Genomic DNA, 14741 nt, shown 5'->3' with positions numbered 1-14741 from the left:
ACAATGAAAGAAAAAAGATTGATGTGTGGAGAAAATAGTAACCTGACAACTAAGCACTTATCAACTATCAAGTATTATAATAAGCAGTAACCCAGAAAACAATCACCATGTTCACTCCTCAATTGACTTACAACAGTGACACCATTTCCAAACGTCAATTGTTTATTGGAGGTATAACAACCTATGTGTATAATGACTCTGTATTGGAAGAATATGTTAAGTCATTCAATACTCAACATCATCAAGAAATTCCAATTAATGTATTATATTTAGTACATCAAAGAGAAGGTTCATATTTGACAACACAATCTTTTGCATACTACATTCTTGAACAATTCTATCAAAAGCATGGTGGTAAACCTAAGATTCCATTAATTTGTGTTACATTTGACAATAGAAATCATGGTGAGAAATTAATTGATAAACTTAAAAATTCAGATTGGAAAAGAGGTAATTCAACCCATGCAATTGATATGGTCTCATGTATCGAAGGTAATGTTGCAGATTTGAAATTAATTATTGATCATTTACAAGGTTATTTGAATTTAGAATATCATTTGACTGAAAGTTTTAAGGAAAAGGTTCAACCTTACTTTACTTTTAAAAATTTTATTAGTGGATATTCCTTAGGGGCTCATACAGTAATTAGATTTGCTAATAAATATCCCGAATTAGTTGAAATTCTTAATCCAATAGTTGGATGTTCTGATTTAAGTTCACTTTTAATTAATAGATTAAAGAGAACTCCTCTTGAATCTGAAGACTATGATAAGAAATATTTTTACTTCAAGTATGGAGAATTACAATTGACTGAAGAACAAAAAAGAGATCAATATCCTGAATATTTCCATAATTATTTAAGTAAACAAGATCAATCAATCTTTGAAAACTTTGCTATGCATAAAATTAAATTATTTGCTTCTTTTGGAGCAAAGGATACTTTAGTTCCACCTAAATTATCTCAAGTTTGGACAGAACTTTATCAAAATACAAATGATGATTCAGAAGTATTTATTCAAGAAGATGCAGGACATCAAGTAACTCAAGAAATGCTTGACAGATTTATAACTTGGTTAGCAAAGTTAATTTAAAAAAATTAAATATTAAATTAAATTAAATTAAATTAAATGTGGAGTAACCAAGTGGGCTCTAATGTATTGCGGTACTGGTGCTCTACTTTAACTAAATAAACAAATAAATAAATAAATAAATAAATAAATAAATAAAAAATTAAATAGAAAACAATAAACGGCTCTGATTTAGATATATAATACAAATACAAGAATTATATCTTAGTATTTAATTTTTAAAGCTTTTGTAATTATTTTATAATACTGTTAATATAAACAGAGTAACAGAGAATCATTTGCATCACTGTTTTAAATTTGTCTGAAGTATTTTTTTTTTTTATCACAATAAAGGAAAGTAATTATTGAAATTTCAAGTATAAGAAGCAATAACATCATCATTGTCAAATGCTGAAAGCTCAGACCAGTTCAATTCTGCAGACATTATCTCAACATTATGCCAGTAGTATTAATACTGATGGATCTAATTCTGTACTCAATAGTGTTAAAAATACTGAAGATGCCGTAAATTTCATAACTTTTAATCAAGATGCCTCGTGTATAGCGGTAGGTTTAAATAATGGATATAAAATATTTAATTGTAAACCAACATTTGGGAAATGTTATCAATATAGAAAGGAAGAATCCATAGGAATAATTGAAATGTTATATTGTACATCATTAATTGCTGTTGTTGCATTAGGAGAAGAACCAGGTTCTTCACCTAGAAAATTAAAAATTATAAATACAAAGAGACAATCAACTATTTGTGATTTAATATTCCCAACATCTATTTTACAAGTTAAATTAACGAGGACAAGACTTTTAGTATTATTAGAAGATCAAATTTATATTTATGATGTTACATCTATGAAATTATTGCATACAATTGAAACTAGTCCAAATCCTCATGGAATATGTGCTATATCAACAATAGCTGATAATGAAGGTAATATATATTTAGCTTATCCTTCACCTCCTAAAACAATAACTCATGATTCACTTTTAGTAATGGGTATAAATACAAATGGTGGATCTAATTCAATTCAAAATAATATTCAATCAGTAAGTAATACTCCCAATAGAGTTGGGGATGTAATTATATTCAATTTAACCACTTTACAACCTTTATCAGTTATTGAGGCTCATAAAGCAGCATTGGCTGCTATAGCCTTATCAAGTGATGGTACATTATTAGCAACTGCATCCGATAAAGGAACAATTGTAAGAGTATTTTCAGTACAGACAGGAGTAAAATTATACCAATTTAGAAGAGGAACATATCCAACAAGAATTTATTCAATTAACTTTAGCTCTGATAATAAATATGTTGTTGCAACAAGTTCAAGTGAGACAGTTCATATTTTCAGATTAGGTGAAGAAGAATCTTTAGCTAAAAAGCATAAAACAACCCAACAAATTGCCTCTAAGAAAAGGACCAAACCTGATTATGAAACAATTATTGAAGAATCAGAGGAACCTAATGGATCTAAAGGGGATATAGACAATGAAGATTTTGATGATATACGAGATGATGGAGATGATAGTGATGCTGAAGTTGCAGATGATGATGAAGCAAATGAAGAAATATCAAATAAACAACGAAAACTTTCACAAAGTTCTACAAATTCATATGTTAGTGTAAATTCTGGAGTTAGTGGTGATGAGTCAATCAGTAATGCATCTAATTCAACTACATTAAAAAGTGAACCATTAGTTGATCAGAATAGATTATCAGTTGCCAGACTTATAAGGCGATCATCACAAACTTTAGGTAGGAAAGCTGCTCAAAGAATGGGAGATTTCTTACCATCAAGATTCTCATCAATTTTAGAACCCACCAGGCATTTTGCTTCATTAAAAATCAATGCTGTTGGAAAAGATGTCAAATCAATTGCTGTAATGAATAATGAATTACAACATGATTTTGTACCTCAAGCTCTATTAGTAAATTCAAAAGATTCTTCAACTTCTATTAAGGATCTCCACCCTTCTAAAGATTTATTAGAATTGAATCTTTTACATATATATGTTGTAACATCAGAAGGTTTCTTTTACACATATGGTTTAGACCCGGAAAGAGGTGGTGATTGTATCTTATTAAATCAATATTCGTTAGTGGGAGAAGGTGTATAGAGTAAGTAGTTAAATCAGGTGAATAAATGTTTAATTCTTTTAACTTAATCCACTAGTAGTTTTCAACTTATATGTTTTAGAAGTAAAGGGATTCTCAAATATTTACTGCAAAAGATAAAAATTTCCAGAATTGATGCAAAAATATTGATAAATGTCAAACAAAAAATTTATATTCTCTTTAAATAACTACCTAAATTGACTATATATTAGATATAAATACAAGAATATACCAATTAAACAGCTACATGATCATTTTAAAGGTCAATTAGGTCAATTAAATGAAATTTTGTAAAAAATTCAAAATCACGTGACTCTAATCAACAGTCTATGAGTTAATTGCAAAATTTTTTGTCGCGAAATTCCTCCCGGTGGCCAAGCTGGCTAAGGCGCGAGACTGTAATGGGTTCTCCTCAAAGTAATCTTGAGATCGGGTGTTCGACTCACCCCCGGGAGATTTCGTTTTTTTTTGCTTATTTTTTTTACTTATAAGATTTATATAGCTTAACCTAATTGAGTTCAGATAAGTTTATATTACTTTAAATGTAATTGAGGTTTGTTACTTATGTAATAGTTGCAGTCCTTTTGACACACGCTACCACATGACTTATCTCAATTTTATTTATACACTTATCCATATTAGTCTCTCTAAACCGAATCTTCTTACTGAATATTTACATTTACTTAATACTTATCCAAAGTGATCATGCATTTGCTTATTCATTCCCTATCTGGTTTAAGTGTAGTATGTGTTCATTACAATATTAGGAGTCAATATAATCTGTAAAATGGGACGCGCATTCTGCACGACCAAATCAAGAAAATGTCTGCGAGGGACAATTTTGCCACAAGAACTTAGTTAGTCAGACACAGAGACACAGTCAGTTATTCAATTGGATATTTGAATTAACGAGATGTCTTCATTTAAAGGTATGTATTAGAGTAGATGATATTATAACTATATATATATATATATATACATATAATACTAACAATGAAATAGTTTCTATTAAAAATGCTGGGAAGACTTATGAGATAAATCTCGAGGCCCACGATACCGGGAAGGTTTTCAAGCAACAAGTTTATGAATTAACTAAAATACCTCCTGAAAGACAAAAGATTCTTATTAAAGGAGGTAAATTAGGAGACGATGAAGTTATTGCTTCACTCAATTTAAATCTTAAACAACCTATTATGGTTTTAGGTACTCCAGATAAGGATTTACCATTAAAACCTGTTGAAAAGCAAGTATTCATAGAAGATCTTAATAAACATCAAGGAGCTGTTGTCAGTACTGAACCTTCAGGATTAGTTAATTTAGGAAATACTTGTTATTTAAATTCTTCTTTACAATCAATCTTTCAAATTAATGATATTGCTTCAAGAATAAAGACTTTTCAAGTATCTGCCAATTCTGGAAGTAATCCTTCTCAAGCTTTATTATCAGCTTTAAAATTAGTATTTCAACAAATGAATAATAAAATTGAAAAAGTTACTCCTTCATTGTTTTTAACTTTATTTAGAAATGTTTACCCTCAATTTGCTGAAAAAGATAATCATGGATATTATAAACAACAAGATGCAGAAGAAGCATTTTCTCAATTATTACAAGTTGTAACTAGAGAATTAAAAGTTGATGATTTATTTAAAATTTCATTTAAAACTCAACAAAAATGTTTAGCACTTCCAGATGATGAAGTTCAAATTGGATATGAAGATGCTAATAAATTAAATTGTCATATTGATATTAAAACAAATTTCTTAAGAGATGGTATTATTGGAGGATTAAAAGAAACTATTGAAAAATATAATGATACTTTACAAAGTAATACTGATTATGAAGTAAGTAGAACAATAACAAGATTACCAAAATATTTAACCGTTCATTTTGTTAGATTCTTTTGGAGAAGAGATACTCAAAAGAAATCAAAGATTTTAAGAAGAGTTCAATTTCCTTTTGAACTTGATTTAGCTGAAATGTTAGATGAATCTATTAAATCTGAAAAAGTAAAAATTAGAGATGGAATTAGAAAAATAGAAAAGGATAACTTGGATTTAATTCGAGACTTTAAAAAGACTAAAAAAGATAGTACTTTAAATCCTCATCAACAACAAGAAGAAGAAGAAATGAAAATTCTTTCTATTAAAACCAAATTTACTGATGAACTTGTATCTATTTTACCTGAAAGTTATAAATTAGATGAAGCTACTGAAAATCCTTCTTCAATTTATGAATTAAATGCTGTTATTACTCATGCAGGATCTTCAGCTGATTCTGGTCATTATCAATCATTTGTAAAAGATCCAACTGATTTAGATGGTGAAAAATGGTGGAAATTTAATGATGATAAAGTTTCATCAATTAGTAAAGAAAAAATTGAAGCTTTAGCTGGTGGAGGTGAAAGTGATAGTGCACTTTTATTAATTTACAAAGCTGTTGGATTATAAGATACCTTATTTATCTAGAAATTTGTATATGGGAATATATAAATAATATATAAATAGTTATATAGATTAATTAATCTATTTGTAAGATGGGGATTTCATTATAATTAATATTGTACAAGGGTTAAAGTTAATTTACTATTATTGACATTTATAAATCCTTAGTTAAATTTCTAAAGGATTCAATTTCATCCCAACAGTTTAAGGATTTTCCAGCATTACTCTTTAAACAATTTATGACTTCATCTTTAGCAGCTACTACAGCTTCTGGAATTTCAATTTTAGCTAAATTAGCATTAGATTTTAATAATTCTGTTAATTTAGCAATCTTTTCATTAGCAGCAGGTACTGAGAATTCGGGTTTTTCATCAATTGGAATTAATGCTGCATTAGTAGTTTGTTGGAAATTCTTAATACTTTGCTTTTCTAATTTAGTTAATTCTTCAGCAACTCTTTCTTGTATATATTTTTCAGTATGTTGTGCTCTTGAATAATCAGACTAGAAAGTTTTTTTATTGTTAGTATATTCTTCTGGTTATTAGAAATATTTATATATGTATTATTTGATACCCACACTTACTTCAGGAGAATTTTCCAATTGGGATAAAAATGATGCACTGAAGTCGATTGGGGTTGTAGGTGTAAATACCTTTGTTTCAGGCTTTGAAGTGGAAGATCCCATCTGTACTATTGGCTTAATTCACCTTATTATAATTAACTAATGGTTAATGATAATTGGACAATTATCCAAAATGATCCTGGACCTGATTTTTGGTGGTCGTGTACCTGTGTTCAAATCCGACTGAAAATTTTAAACATTTTTAACTCACATTTTTTTTATTTTTTTTAGTTTTATATGGTAATTCAATAAATATCATAAGATTTTAGGTACTACATTAGAATTAGTCAGGTTTAGATTAAATATCTTAAGAAATCATTAAATCATCATAATGCCACCAGTTCAACAATATCAATATGCTCAACATCAACCGTCAAATTTTGAAAAATTTAAGATGGGAGCCATTATGGGATCAACCGTCGGAGTGTGCGTGGGTGTATTATTTGGTGGATTCTCCATCTTACAAAATGGTGCTGGACCAAATGGAGTTATGAGAACTTTAGGTCAATATATATTAGGTTCAGTTGGTACATTTGGATTATTTATGTCCATAGGTTCAGTCATTAGATCAGATACAACTTATCAAGCATATGAAAGATCAATGATTGCATCACAAAGAGCTCAAATAAGCAAGATTTATGATAGACAAAATTGAATGAGAAAGTTATAGTTATAGTTATAGTTATAGTAATAGTTTTACTTTTACTTTTACTTTTACTTGTACTTGTACTTTAATCATTTATTAAATCACTGCTAAGGTATATTTATTACCTTTGAACTGAAATGCCCTCCCATTCATAATGTTGTCTGAATGCTGTAAATATATATCTAAATAACAAAATATCAATTCTATTAATTCATATAAACTAAAAACTAATTATATGATATTATTTGTCTATAGGTCTAATTTGTGATGATTCTCCAGTTTTTATTTATAAAATTTAATTGTTGTTGTAGACTAATTGACCTAAATATGAAGTTCTAATTCTTCCTTGTTAGTCATATTGAATAAATAAGTGAGTCCAAACTCAGGTGTAGAATAGTCGCTTGATTTTTGAGCTTGTTTAGCTAATTCTAATAATAAATTCTTAGGTTCTAATATGGGTTCTCCACTTAATTTAAAAGTCCCCCAATGAATTCCCTTCATCTTTGATATATTAAGATCTTTACAAATTTGTAAAGATTCTGAAGGTGATATATGTCTTGGCTTTTGATGCCATGAAGGACAATATTGACCTATAGGTAATAATCCCATAAATATAGGACCGAATTTTCTACCTATTATTTTAAATAATTCATTCAGATATCCTGTATCACCTGCATGATAAAGTAATGATTCATTATTTCGTCTAATTATATAAGAACACCAAAGTGATTGATTTGAATCAAAGATATATCTTCCTGACCAATGCATAGCTGGAACACATACAACTTGATATTTATCAGTTAACTTTTCTGAGGTAGATATTAATGGAGTAATATCAGCTGAATCCCACCAATCCATTTCTAATATATTAAATATTCCCTTAGCTGCTAATTTCCTCTTAAGACCTAATGGAACAATCCATGTAGCTTTATTTCCAATTTTTTTAACTAAATCCATTTCTAAATGATCAGGATGATCATGAGATATTAAAATAAAATTAATTTTATCATTAGTAGCATATTTAATATCTTCAAGATTCATAGGTGATTTTGTTAATCTCTTTGGTCCTAAATGTGGACTTATTAAATGATCACTTATAGTAGGATCAGTTAAAATATTTATACCGGATATTTGAACTAATGAACATGATTGACCTAACCAAGTAAAATACATCTTTTCACGTAAAGGAATTAATAAATCATTATCCTTCTTTTGCAACCATGATTTACTTGGAGTATATAATAACAGAAAATCATCATTTTGAATACATGATTGTAAAATAATAGAATTTTTTCTTAAAGTTTCTTTATCAGGTTTAAAAACTTTAAGTAAATCTTCAACTTCTATAGCTCCATCTTTTGGTTGCGGTAATTTATCGTGTAATTCAATTTTATTCCCATAGAATGATTCAAGTAATTCCATAATTCGAACATAAAGAAATTCAAATGCAGTTTGAGGTCTATATTCTTCAAATGGATTTACAAACATTCCACCTACCAGTACAGATTTAAACTTTGTAACATCAGCATCATCAGTACTACTAAATTTTTGAAACTGTTTCTTTCTCTCACTTATAATAAATTGAGTTCTAAGTTCCATATAAATTTCAAATGAAGTATATGATACCAATATCCCAAGTCCTATCTTGGCATGCAATGACATTTGTGTTAGGAAACTCATGTCGTTATTTGTATATTGCCTCTATTTGACCTGAAGAATCATTCATTGCTCTTTAAGCATCATGGTCAATTGCGCTTTAATTTTTACATGTCTACCGCGCGCGCATCGCTTAGTACTTAGTAGTTTAGTGTTTAGTGCTCACTTAGTTTACTTAGTGCACATTGCACATTGCACAGTGCGACATGAGTGTAGGTGGTGTTACTATGTGTTATATATATATATATATTATTATACCTAAACTTATACACAAAAGATTTAATGCTTCCTAACAACACCAGCAATATCTGCAGCAGCTAAAATATGTTTCTTATAGTCATGAATATTACCTGGGAATCTCTTAACAGTATTATCTTCACTTACCCAAATCTCATTACAAACTTTATCAATGATTGTAACATCATGTGAAACCATTAATATACCACCAGCAAAATTATTTAAAGCATCTGCTAAAGCATCTAAACCTTGAGTATCCAAATGATTAGAAGGTTCATCTAGAATTAAAATATGTGGTTGATTTAAACAAAGTGCAGCAAATGCTACTCTTGATTTTTGACCCCCTGATAATAAATCCATCTTTTGTAAACCTAAACTACCGGTAATACCAAATGAACCTAAATGACGTCTATATTCTTCATCAGTTTTACCTGGGAAAGTTTGAGACATCCAAGATACAGCAGAAAGATTAAGATCCATTGCATCAACATGATGTTGTGCGAAATATCCAATTCTTAATCTACCATTTCTTGATATTAAACCTTCTAAAGGTGAAAGTTGTTCCATTAATAATTTTAATAAAGTTGTTTTACCTGTACCATTACCACCACAAAATGCAATTCTAGAATTCATTTGAACATCTAATTCAACATTCTTCATAAGTATTTTATCTGGTGAATAACCAAATGTAACATTTTGCATTTGTAAGATTGGTGGAGATAATTTATCTGGATCAGGGAAATTAAATGTAATAACTTTTTCATCTTCTGGTGGTTCCAAAATAGGTAATTTCTCTAATTTCTTTATACGAGATTGAGCTTCTGAAGATTTGGCGGCATTATATCTAAATTTATCAATAAATTCTTGTAAATGTTTTCTATATGCCATTTGATTCTCATATTCTCTTCTTTGATTCTTTATTCTTTCTTCTTTAGTAGAATAGAAAGAATCGAAATTTGAACCTCTGTAATAATCAAGTCTTTCAGAATGTTGATGAATGATATCAGTTGCAACTTCATTTAAGAATGATCTATCATGTGAAACAACTAAAACAGTTGATTTATAACCTTGTAAATAATTAGCTAAGAAAGTAATAGATGGGACATCCAACATATTAGAAGGTTCATCTAGTAAAAGTAAATCAGGTTGACAAAACAATGCTCTTGCAAGTGATAAACGCATTCTCCAACCACCAGAGAATTGCTTGGTAGGTAAATGTTGAGTCTCTTTAGTAAAACCTAAACCATATAATATACCAGCAGCTCTACTTTCTGCTTTATCTGATTCCATATTGTATAATTTCTCACTAACTTCTTGTAAATGAGCTTCTAAATCTTCTCTTTCATTATCTAATTTTTTAACTTCATTTGATTCTTCATCAAATTCACCTCTTAAGGCTTCAATTTCAACAATTCTTTCATTGATTTTTTGTTCTTCTTGTAATAAACTCTTTCTCCAAACATCAGCATCTAAAACACTTTGTAATGCGGGTGTATCATCCCCTCGTATTTCTTGCTCAACATGAAGAATAGTAATATGTTTAGGAACATTTAATTCTCTTCTTGATAATGCTCTTAATAATGTAGATTTACCAATACCATTTTGACCAACCAAACCATATCTTCTTCCATATGCCAAGGTTAAAGATGCTTCACTTAAAATTCTTTGACCATCTCCAACATATAAATCGAAATTATCAATTTTAATATCTTTAGATTTACCTGCACTAGAACCAAAGTCTAAAGGATTGATTTCAAGGAAAAATGAATCATAATCATCATCTTTCTTTTGATTTAATAATTTAGAAGCTTCATATTGAACAAATTTATTATTTCTTTTAGCCACTTTCTTAGCAATCTTTCTTTCTTGTTTTTCTAATTTCTTCTTATCAACTCTACTTTCCATTTTTCTACCAGTATGTTCTATATCATGAGTTGCACCTAATAAAGCTAAAGATGTATTAATATCTCTCTTTGAATTAGTTTGATTTAATAAATTTACATCTAATAATCTCTTAGAAGTATCACCAGTAAGTTCTAATTTAGCCATATTTTCTCGTAATTTAGAACTTAATTGTTCATTTATATTCTTCATTAAAGTGGTTACTTTTTCATCAGATCCACCAGCATTTACTAAAAGATCTTGAATAAATTGAATTTCTCCATCTATATCAATTTGTTGAGCTAAAACCATATCTTCAGTAGCTTTTGATACATGTTGAATATACCCAGTAGCATACTCAACAACAATAGGATCTACTGAAGGAACAGACTGACGTACTTGCAACGCAATATTTGACATCCTTATCGATTCTATATATTTATCTGATAATATATACTATTGGTCATAGTTTAGCTGAAAAATTTTGATACTCCAAGTTATTTTTCAGTGAGTGAAAAATTAAAATAAATGTTTATACAGGAGATTAATGAAATCTCTTAATGTTAATATAAATAAGTACTGTATATTTTAAAGGTAAGTAAGACACAATTGGAAGAACTGAAAAGGGGAAACAATGGTCTAATAAGAATTGAATCGTGTCTGTATGTATTATATAATATAAAAAAATAGAGTTAGAATGGTTCAAAAGCACCTTAGGAGGTTAATGCCATCAGGCTTCAGCATCAACATTAGCCTTAGCATCTCTCTTGAATGGAACAAAAGCACCTTTAGAGGTTAAGTGCCATGCAGCTTCAGCATCAGCATCGGCATTAGCATCTCTCTTGAATGGAACAAAAGCACCTTTAGAAGTTAAGTGCCATGCAGCTTCAGCATCAGCATCGGCATTAGCATCTCTCTTGAATGGAACAAAAGCACCTTTAGAAGTTAAGTGCCATGCAGCTTCAGCATCAGCATCGGCATTAGCATCTCTCTTGAATGGAACAAAAGCACCTTTAGAAGTTAAGTGCCATGCAGCTTCAGCATCAGCATCGGCATTAGCATCTCTCTTGAATGGAACAAAAGCACCTTTAGAAGTTAAGTGCCATGCAGCTTCAGCATCAGCATCGGCATTAGCATCTCTCTTGAATGGAACAAAAGCACCTTTAGAAGTTAAGTGCCATGCAGCTTCAGCATCAGCATCGGCATTAGCATCTCTCTTGAATGGAACAAAAGCACCTTTAGAAGTTAAGTGCCATGCAGCTTCAGCATCAGCATCGGCATTAGCATCTCTCTTGAATGGAACAAAAGCACCTTTAGAAGTTAAGTGCCATCCAGCTTCAGCATCAGCATCGGCATTAGCATCTCTCTTGAATGGAACAAAAGCACCCTTAGAGGTTAAGTGCCAAGAAGCTTCTCTTTTAGCAATTTCTGGAGCTTGAGTAGCGTTGACAACAACAAGATAAGTCTGTCCATCAACTTCAGCAATAGCTGGATATTGATCAGTGTTAATAGGAGCTGCAGCGTAGATAGCGTTGTCTGGAAGGACAACGTCTGGAAGAGAATCTTGAGCTTCTTCAGATTCTGGAACAGGAGCAGCTAATGCAAGAGCAATAGTAATTAAAGTGGAAAGAGTGAATAATGAGAATTTCATATTGTATTTAGTTGAGTTTTAATAATTTCTGAAGAGAAGAAAAGTTTTAAAACATATCTGAAATTGGAATTAAGTATCATATTTATAATAGTTTAAGATGGACAGAGGTTAAATTTCATTAAGATGAGTTGCAAAGAAGTGCCGTGATACGGCAGCATATAATCTTAAATAATTGTCTCAAAATTTCCTTTCGCAGCCTAATTGGGTAACTTTTAAGACAGTCGCAACTATTATTATATTGCAGCAAATGCTGCACCAAGCATCGTTCGAGAAAACCATCGCTAAGATTCGGAAATTTCTTTATGAGTCCGTGTATCAATATTTGTCTTTCAAGTCCTAAATAGGTAATTTTTCAACTGCAAGATTGTTGATTTGCCCTATTATTTCTGTAAAATATAGCTGACAACTTCTCAAGCTGTATTATTTAAAACATGCTCAGGCGTTCGTAATGGCTATCAGAATCATATCCGATTGATTCATACGTCAATCGTTTGTTTCAAAAGTTCTTTTTCAACTAATTCTACAATGTCGACATAAATAAATTTATATTGTCCAGATAAATCCGAGATACTTAAATTAAAATATATTCAATAAATCAATAATAATTAAAAGATATGAAACAAACAATATATAGAACTTATAAAGCGGCCTTAATCTTTGGAATTAATTTGTCAGACGATTTTAAGGCTTGGACATCGGAATTACCACCAATGTGTTCACCATTGATGAAGACATTTGGGACAGTTCTTTGACCGGTTAATTCTAATAAAGCAGCTTGAATTTCTTCACCATCATCTAATTCATCTAATTCTAAAATATAAGCATCCTTAGTAATTTCACCAATAGTACTTTTAGTAGCTTTACAGTAAGGACAATAAGTCTATAAATTAAATGTTAGTAACTCTCGTAGTTAATTTTTCTATTTATTAATACATACCTTAGAAGCAATAAAAATTGGCTTGGAGTTAATTAAAACTTTAACTCTTTCAGTAGCTTGTTGGGATACCATTCTTGAAGTAGTTATATATCGTCTAAATACAGTACTTAACATACAAATTGAAAAATCAATTAAATAATCAGATTCGTCTGCGGTTTCTTAAATCTTACTAATCGCAGGGGCCCTTTTCTGACATTCCCGAAGGATCATAAATTCGCCACAAATACACGACTTTAAAAATTATTGCTATTCTATATTATGTATTTACTTATAAATTAGCAGAGTCAGCAAATAAATCATAACCAAGAATTTCAATGGAGTATCCATCTGGATCATTAACGAATGCAATCTTCTTAATGTTACCTTGATCCCATTTCAAACTCCATTTAACTTCATCACCATATTCTTCTTCGATTTGTTTACATAATGCAGCAGGATCCTTACAACTAACACAAGTATGTCCAAAACCTTGAATAGCTCCACCTTCAGTACTGTTACCATTATGATAACCCTTAAATTCAGGATCTGATTCAGTACCCCAATTGTGAGTCAATTCAATAAGGGCTTGCTTTGATGCTTTCAAAGATCTGTCAACTGAATCTTCACTAAAGTCTTTACTATGTTCATAACCTAAAAAGTAAAGAGTAAATTTAGCTTCTGGAAATTCATGAGTAGATAATACTTTGAAACCTAAGACATTACGGTAAAAATCTAAAGATTTCTTTGGATCTTTAACTCTGATCATGGAATGGTTGAATTTATAAGAGGTGATATCAGTCTTAGCTTCTACCTTACCAATACCGTGTTCAATTAATTCAATCCAATAACCATTTGGATCTAAAGCAAAAGCAATGTCTTTTTGACGACCATCAGCTAATTTCTTTTGAAATTTAACTCCATTATCCAATAATTTTTTTTCAACAACTTGAATATTATCAACAGAGAGACAAATATGTCCAAAACCTCTATGTTCTGGTCCATTACCATGGTTCACTTTAAATTCTGGATCATTTTCAACTCCGTGATTATGACATAATTCTAAAACACCTTCTCTTGCAGACCAATTCTTACCCTTAGTAGTTTCATCTTCATACCCTAACATATATAAACTGAAATCATCAAATGCGAGGTATTTAAGTAATTTTAAACCAAAGTTTTCAGTATAGAAAGGAACCGATACTTTTGGATCCTTAATACGGAGACAAGTATGGTTCATAAGGAATGAATCGTCGATTTTTGGCATGTTTGATCCTGTATTTAATAATCTAAGCCTACTTCGTTTATTCAGAAATATCAATTGGGGTCTTCTGATTGATCTAAAGATATTTGAAATCAACAGCATAGTGCCAAGTATTTAAATATTTACTTTTGGGAACAATTTCTAGTCGGCGATGGTTCAACTAATCCCCCACGTAAGCTCTTATATACCGGTCGGGCATACAATTACCAGATTCGGTAGGTCGGGCTAA

The 14741-nt window shown here is 30.2% G+C and overlaps 10 protein-coding genes and 1 non-coding gene across 11 annotated transcripts; 5 read left to right on the top strand and 6 right to left on the bottom strand. All coding sequences in view use genetic code 12, as the record gives it.

Moving 5' to 3' along the window:
* Positions 1-54: 54 nt before the first annotated feature.
* On the top strand, positions 55-1182 carry RJT21DRAFT_124951 (uncharacterized protein). Its single transcript, XM_064882805.1, has one exon. It carries the CDS (start codon positions 108-110, stop codon positions 1089-1091), a length of 984 nt encoding a protein of 327 aa, XP_064739144.1. The 5' UTR covers positions 55-107; the 3' UTR covers positions 1092-1182.
* Positions 1183-1249: 67 nt separating this feature from the next.
* Positions 1250-3246, top strand: RJT21DRAFT_118416 (phosphoinositide binding protein). The gene has a single exon (XM_064881032.1). It carries the CDS (start codon positions 1476-1478, stop codon positions 3201-3203), a length of 1728 nt encoding a protein of 575 aa, XP_064739143.1. The 5' UTR covers positions 1250-1475; the 3' UTR covers positions 3204-3246.
* A 319-nt stretch (positions 3247-3565) lies between these two features.
* On the top strand, positions 3566-3657 carry RJT21DRAFT_t73. Its single transcript has one exon. It is a non-coding gene; the product is annotated as a tRNA-Tyr (tRNA).
* Positions 3658-4079: 422 nt separating this feature from the next.
* Positions 4080-5687, top strand: UBP6 (ubiquitin-specific protease). The gene is made up of 2 exons (XM_064881031.1): positions 4080-4130; positions 4204-5687. Exons 1-2 carry the CDS (start codon positions 4115-4117, stop codon positions 5646-5648), a joined length of 1461 nt encoding a protein of 486 aa, XP_064739142.1. The 5' UTR covers positions 4080-4114; the 3' UTR covers positions 5649-5687.
* On the bottom strand, positions 5688-6373 carry RJT21DRAFT_118413 (uncharacterized protein). The gene is made up of 2 exons (XM_064881030.1): positions 6226-6373; positions 5688-6144 (listed from the first exon to the last, which is right to left on the bottom strand). The coding sequence occupies exons 1-2, from the start codon at positions 6325-6327 to the stop codon at positions 5797-5799; spliced, it is 450 nt and encodes a 149-aa protein (XP_064739141.1). The 5' UTR covers positions 6328-6373; the 3' UTR covers positions 5688-5796.
* Positions 6368-7075, top strand: RJT21DRAFT_19383 (uncharacterized protein). The gene has a single exon (XM_064883658.1). It carries the CDS (start codon positions 6596-6598, stop codon positions 6917-6919), a length of 324 nt encoding a protein of 107 aa, XP_064739140.1. The 5' UTR covers positions 6368-6595; the 3' UTR covers positions 6920-7075.
* On the bottom strand, positions 7076-8648 carry RJT21DRAFT_19384 (N-acetylphosphatidylethanolamine-hydrolyzing phospholipase D). Its single transcript, XM_064883659.1, has one exon. It carries the CDS (start codon positions 8588-8590, stop codon positions 7232-7234), a length of 1359 nt encoding a protein of 452 aa, XP_064739139.1. The 5' UTR covers positions 8591-8648; the 3' UTR covers positions 7076-7231.
* Positions 8649-8797: 149 nt separating this feature from the next.
* Positions 8798-11132, bottom strand: GCN20 (putative AAA family ATPase). Its single transcript, XM_064881029.1, has one exon. It carries the CDS (start codon positions 11102-11104, stop codon positions 8846-8848), a length of 2259 nt encoding a protein of 752 aa, XP_064739138.1. The 5' UTR covers positions 11105-11132; the 3' UTR covers positions 8798-8845.
* A 167-nt stretch (positions 11133-11299) lies between these two features.
* Positions 11300-12390, bottom strand: MFALPHA (mating pheromone alpha). The gene has a single exon (XM_064883128.1). The coding sequence runs from the start codon at positions 12333-12335 to the stop codon at positions 11415-11417; it is 921 nt and encodes a 306-aa protein (XP_064739137.1). The 5' UTR covers positions 12336-12390; the 3' UTR covers positions 11300-11414.
* Positions 12391-12972: 582 nt separating this feature from the next.
* TTR1 (dithiol glutaredoxin) lies at positions 12973-13386 on the bottom strand (the record flags this gene model as incomplete). Its single annotated transcript, XM_064880075.1, has 2 exons — positions 12973-13215; positions 13273-13386. 2 exons carry the CDS (start codon positions 13384-13386, stop codon positions 12973-12975), a joined length of 357 nt encoding a protein of 118 aa, XP_064739136.1.
* Positions 13387-13540: 154 nt separating this feature from the next.
* GLO1 (lactoylglutathione lyase) lies at positions 13541-14515 on the bottom strand (the record flags this gene model as incomplete). Its single annotated transcript, XM_064885359.1, has 1 exon — positions 13541-14515. One exon carries the CDS (start codon positions 14513-14515, stop codon positions 13541-13543), a length of 975 nt encoding a protein of 324 aa, XP_064739135.1.
* Positions 14516-14741: the final 226 nt, after the last annotated feature.

Source organism: Scheffersomyces amazonensis, assembly GCF_036850825.1.
Source record: "Scheffersomyces amazonensis strain UFMG-HMD-26.3 chromosome Unknown RJT21scaffold_2, whole genome shotgun sequence".
Taxonomy (NCBI): Eukaryota; Fungi; Ascomycota; class Pichiomycetes; order Serinales; family Debaryomycetaceae; genus Scheffersomyces; species Scheffersomyces amazonensis.
The sequence above is the reverse complement of the archived record's forward strand: the minus strand, read 5'-3'. Positions and strand labels throughout refer to the sequence as shown.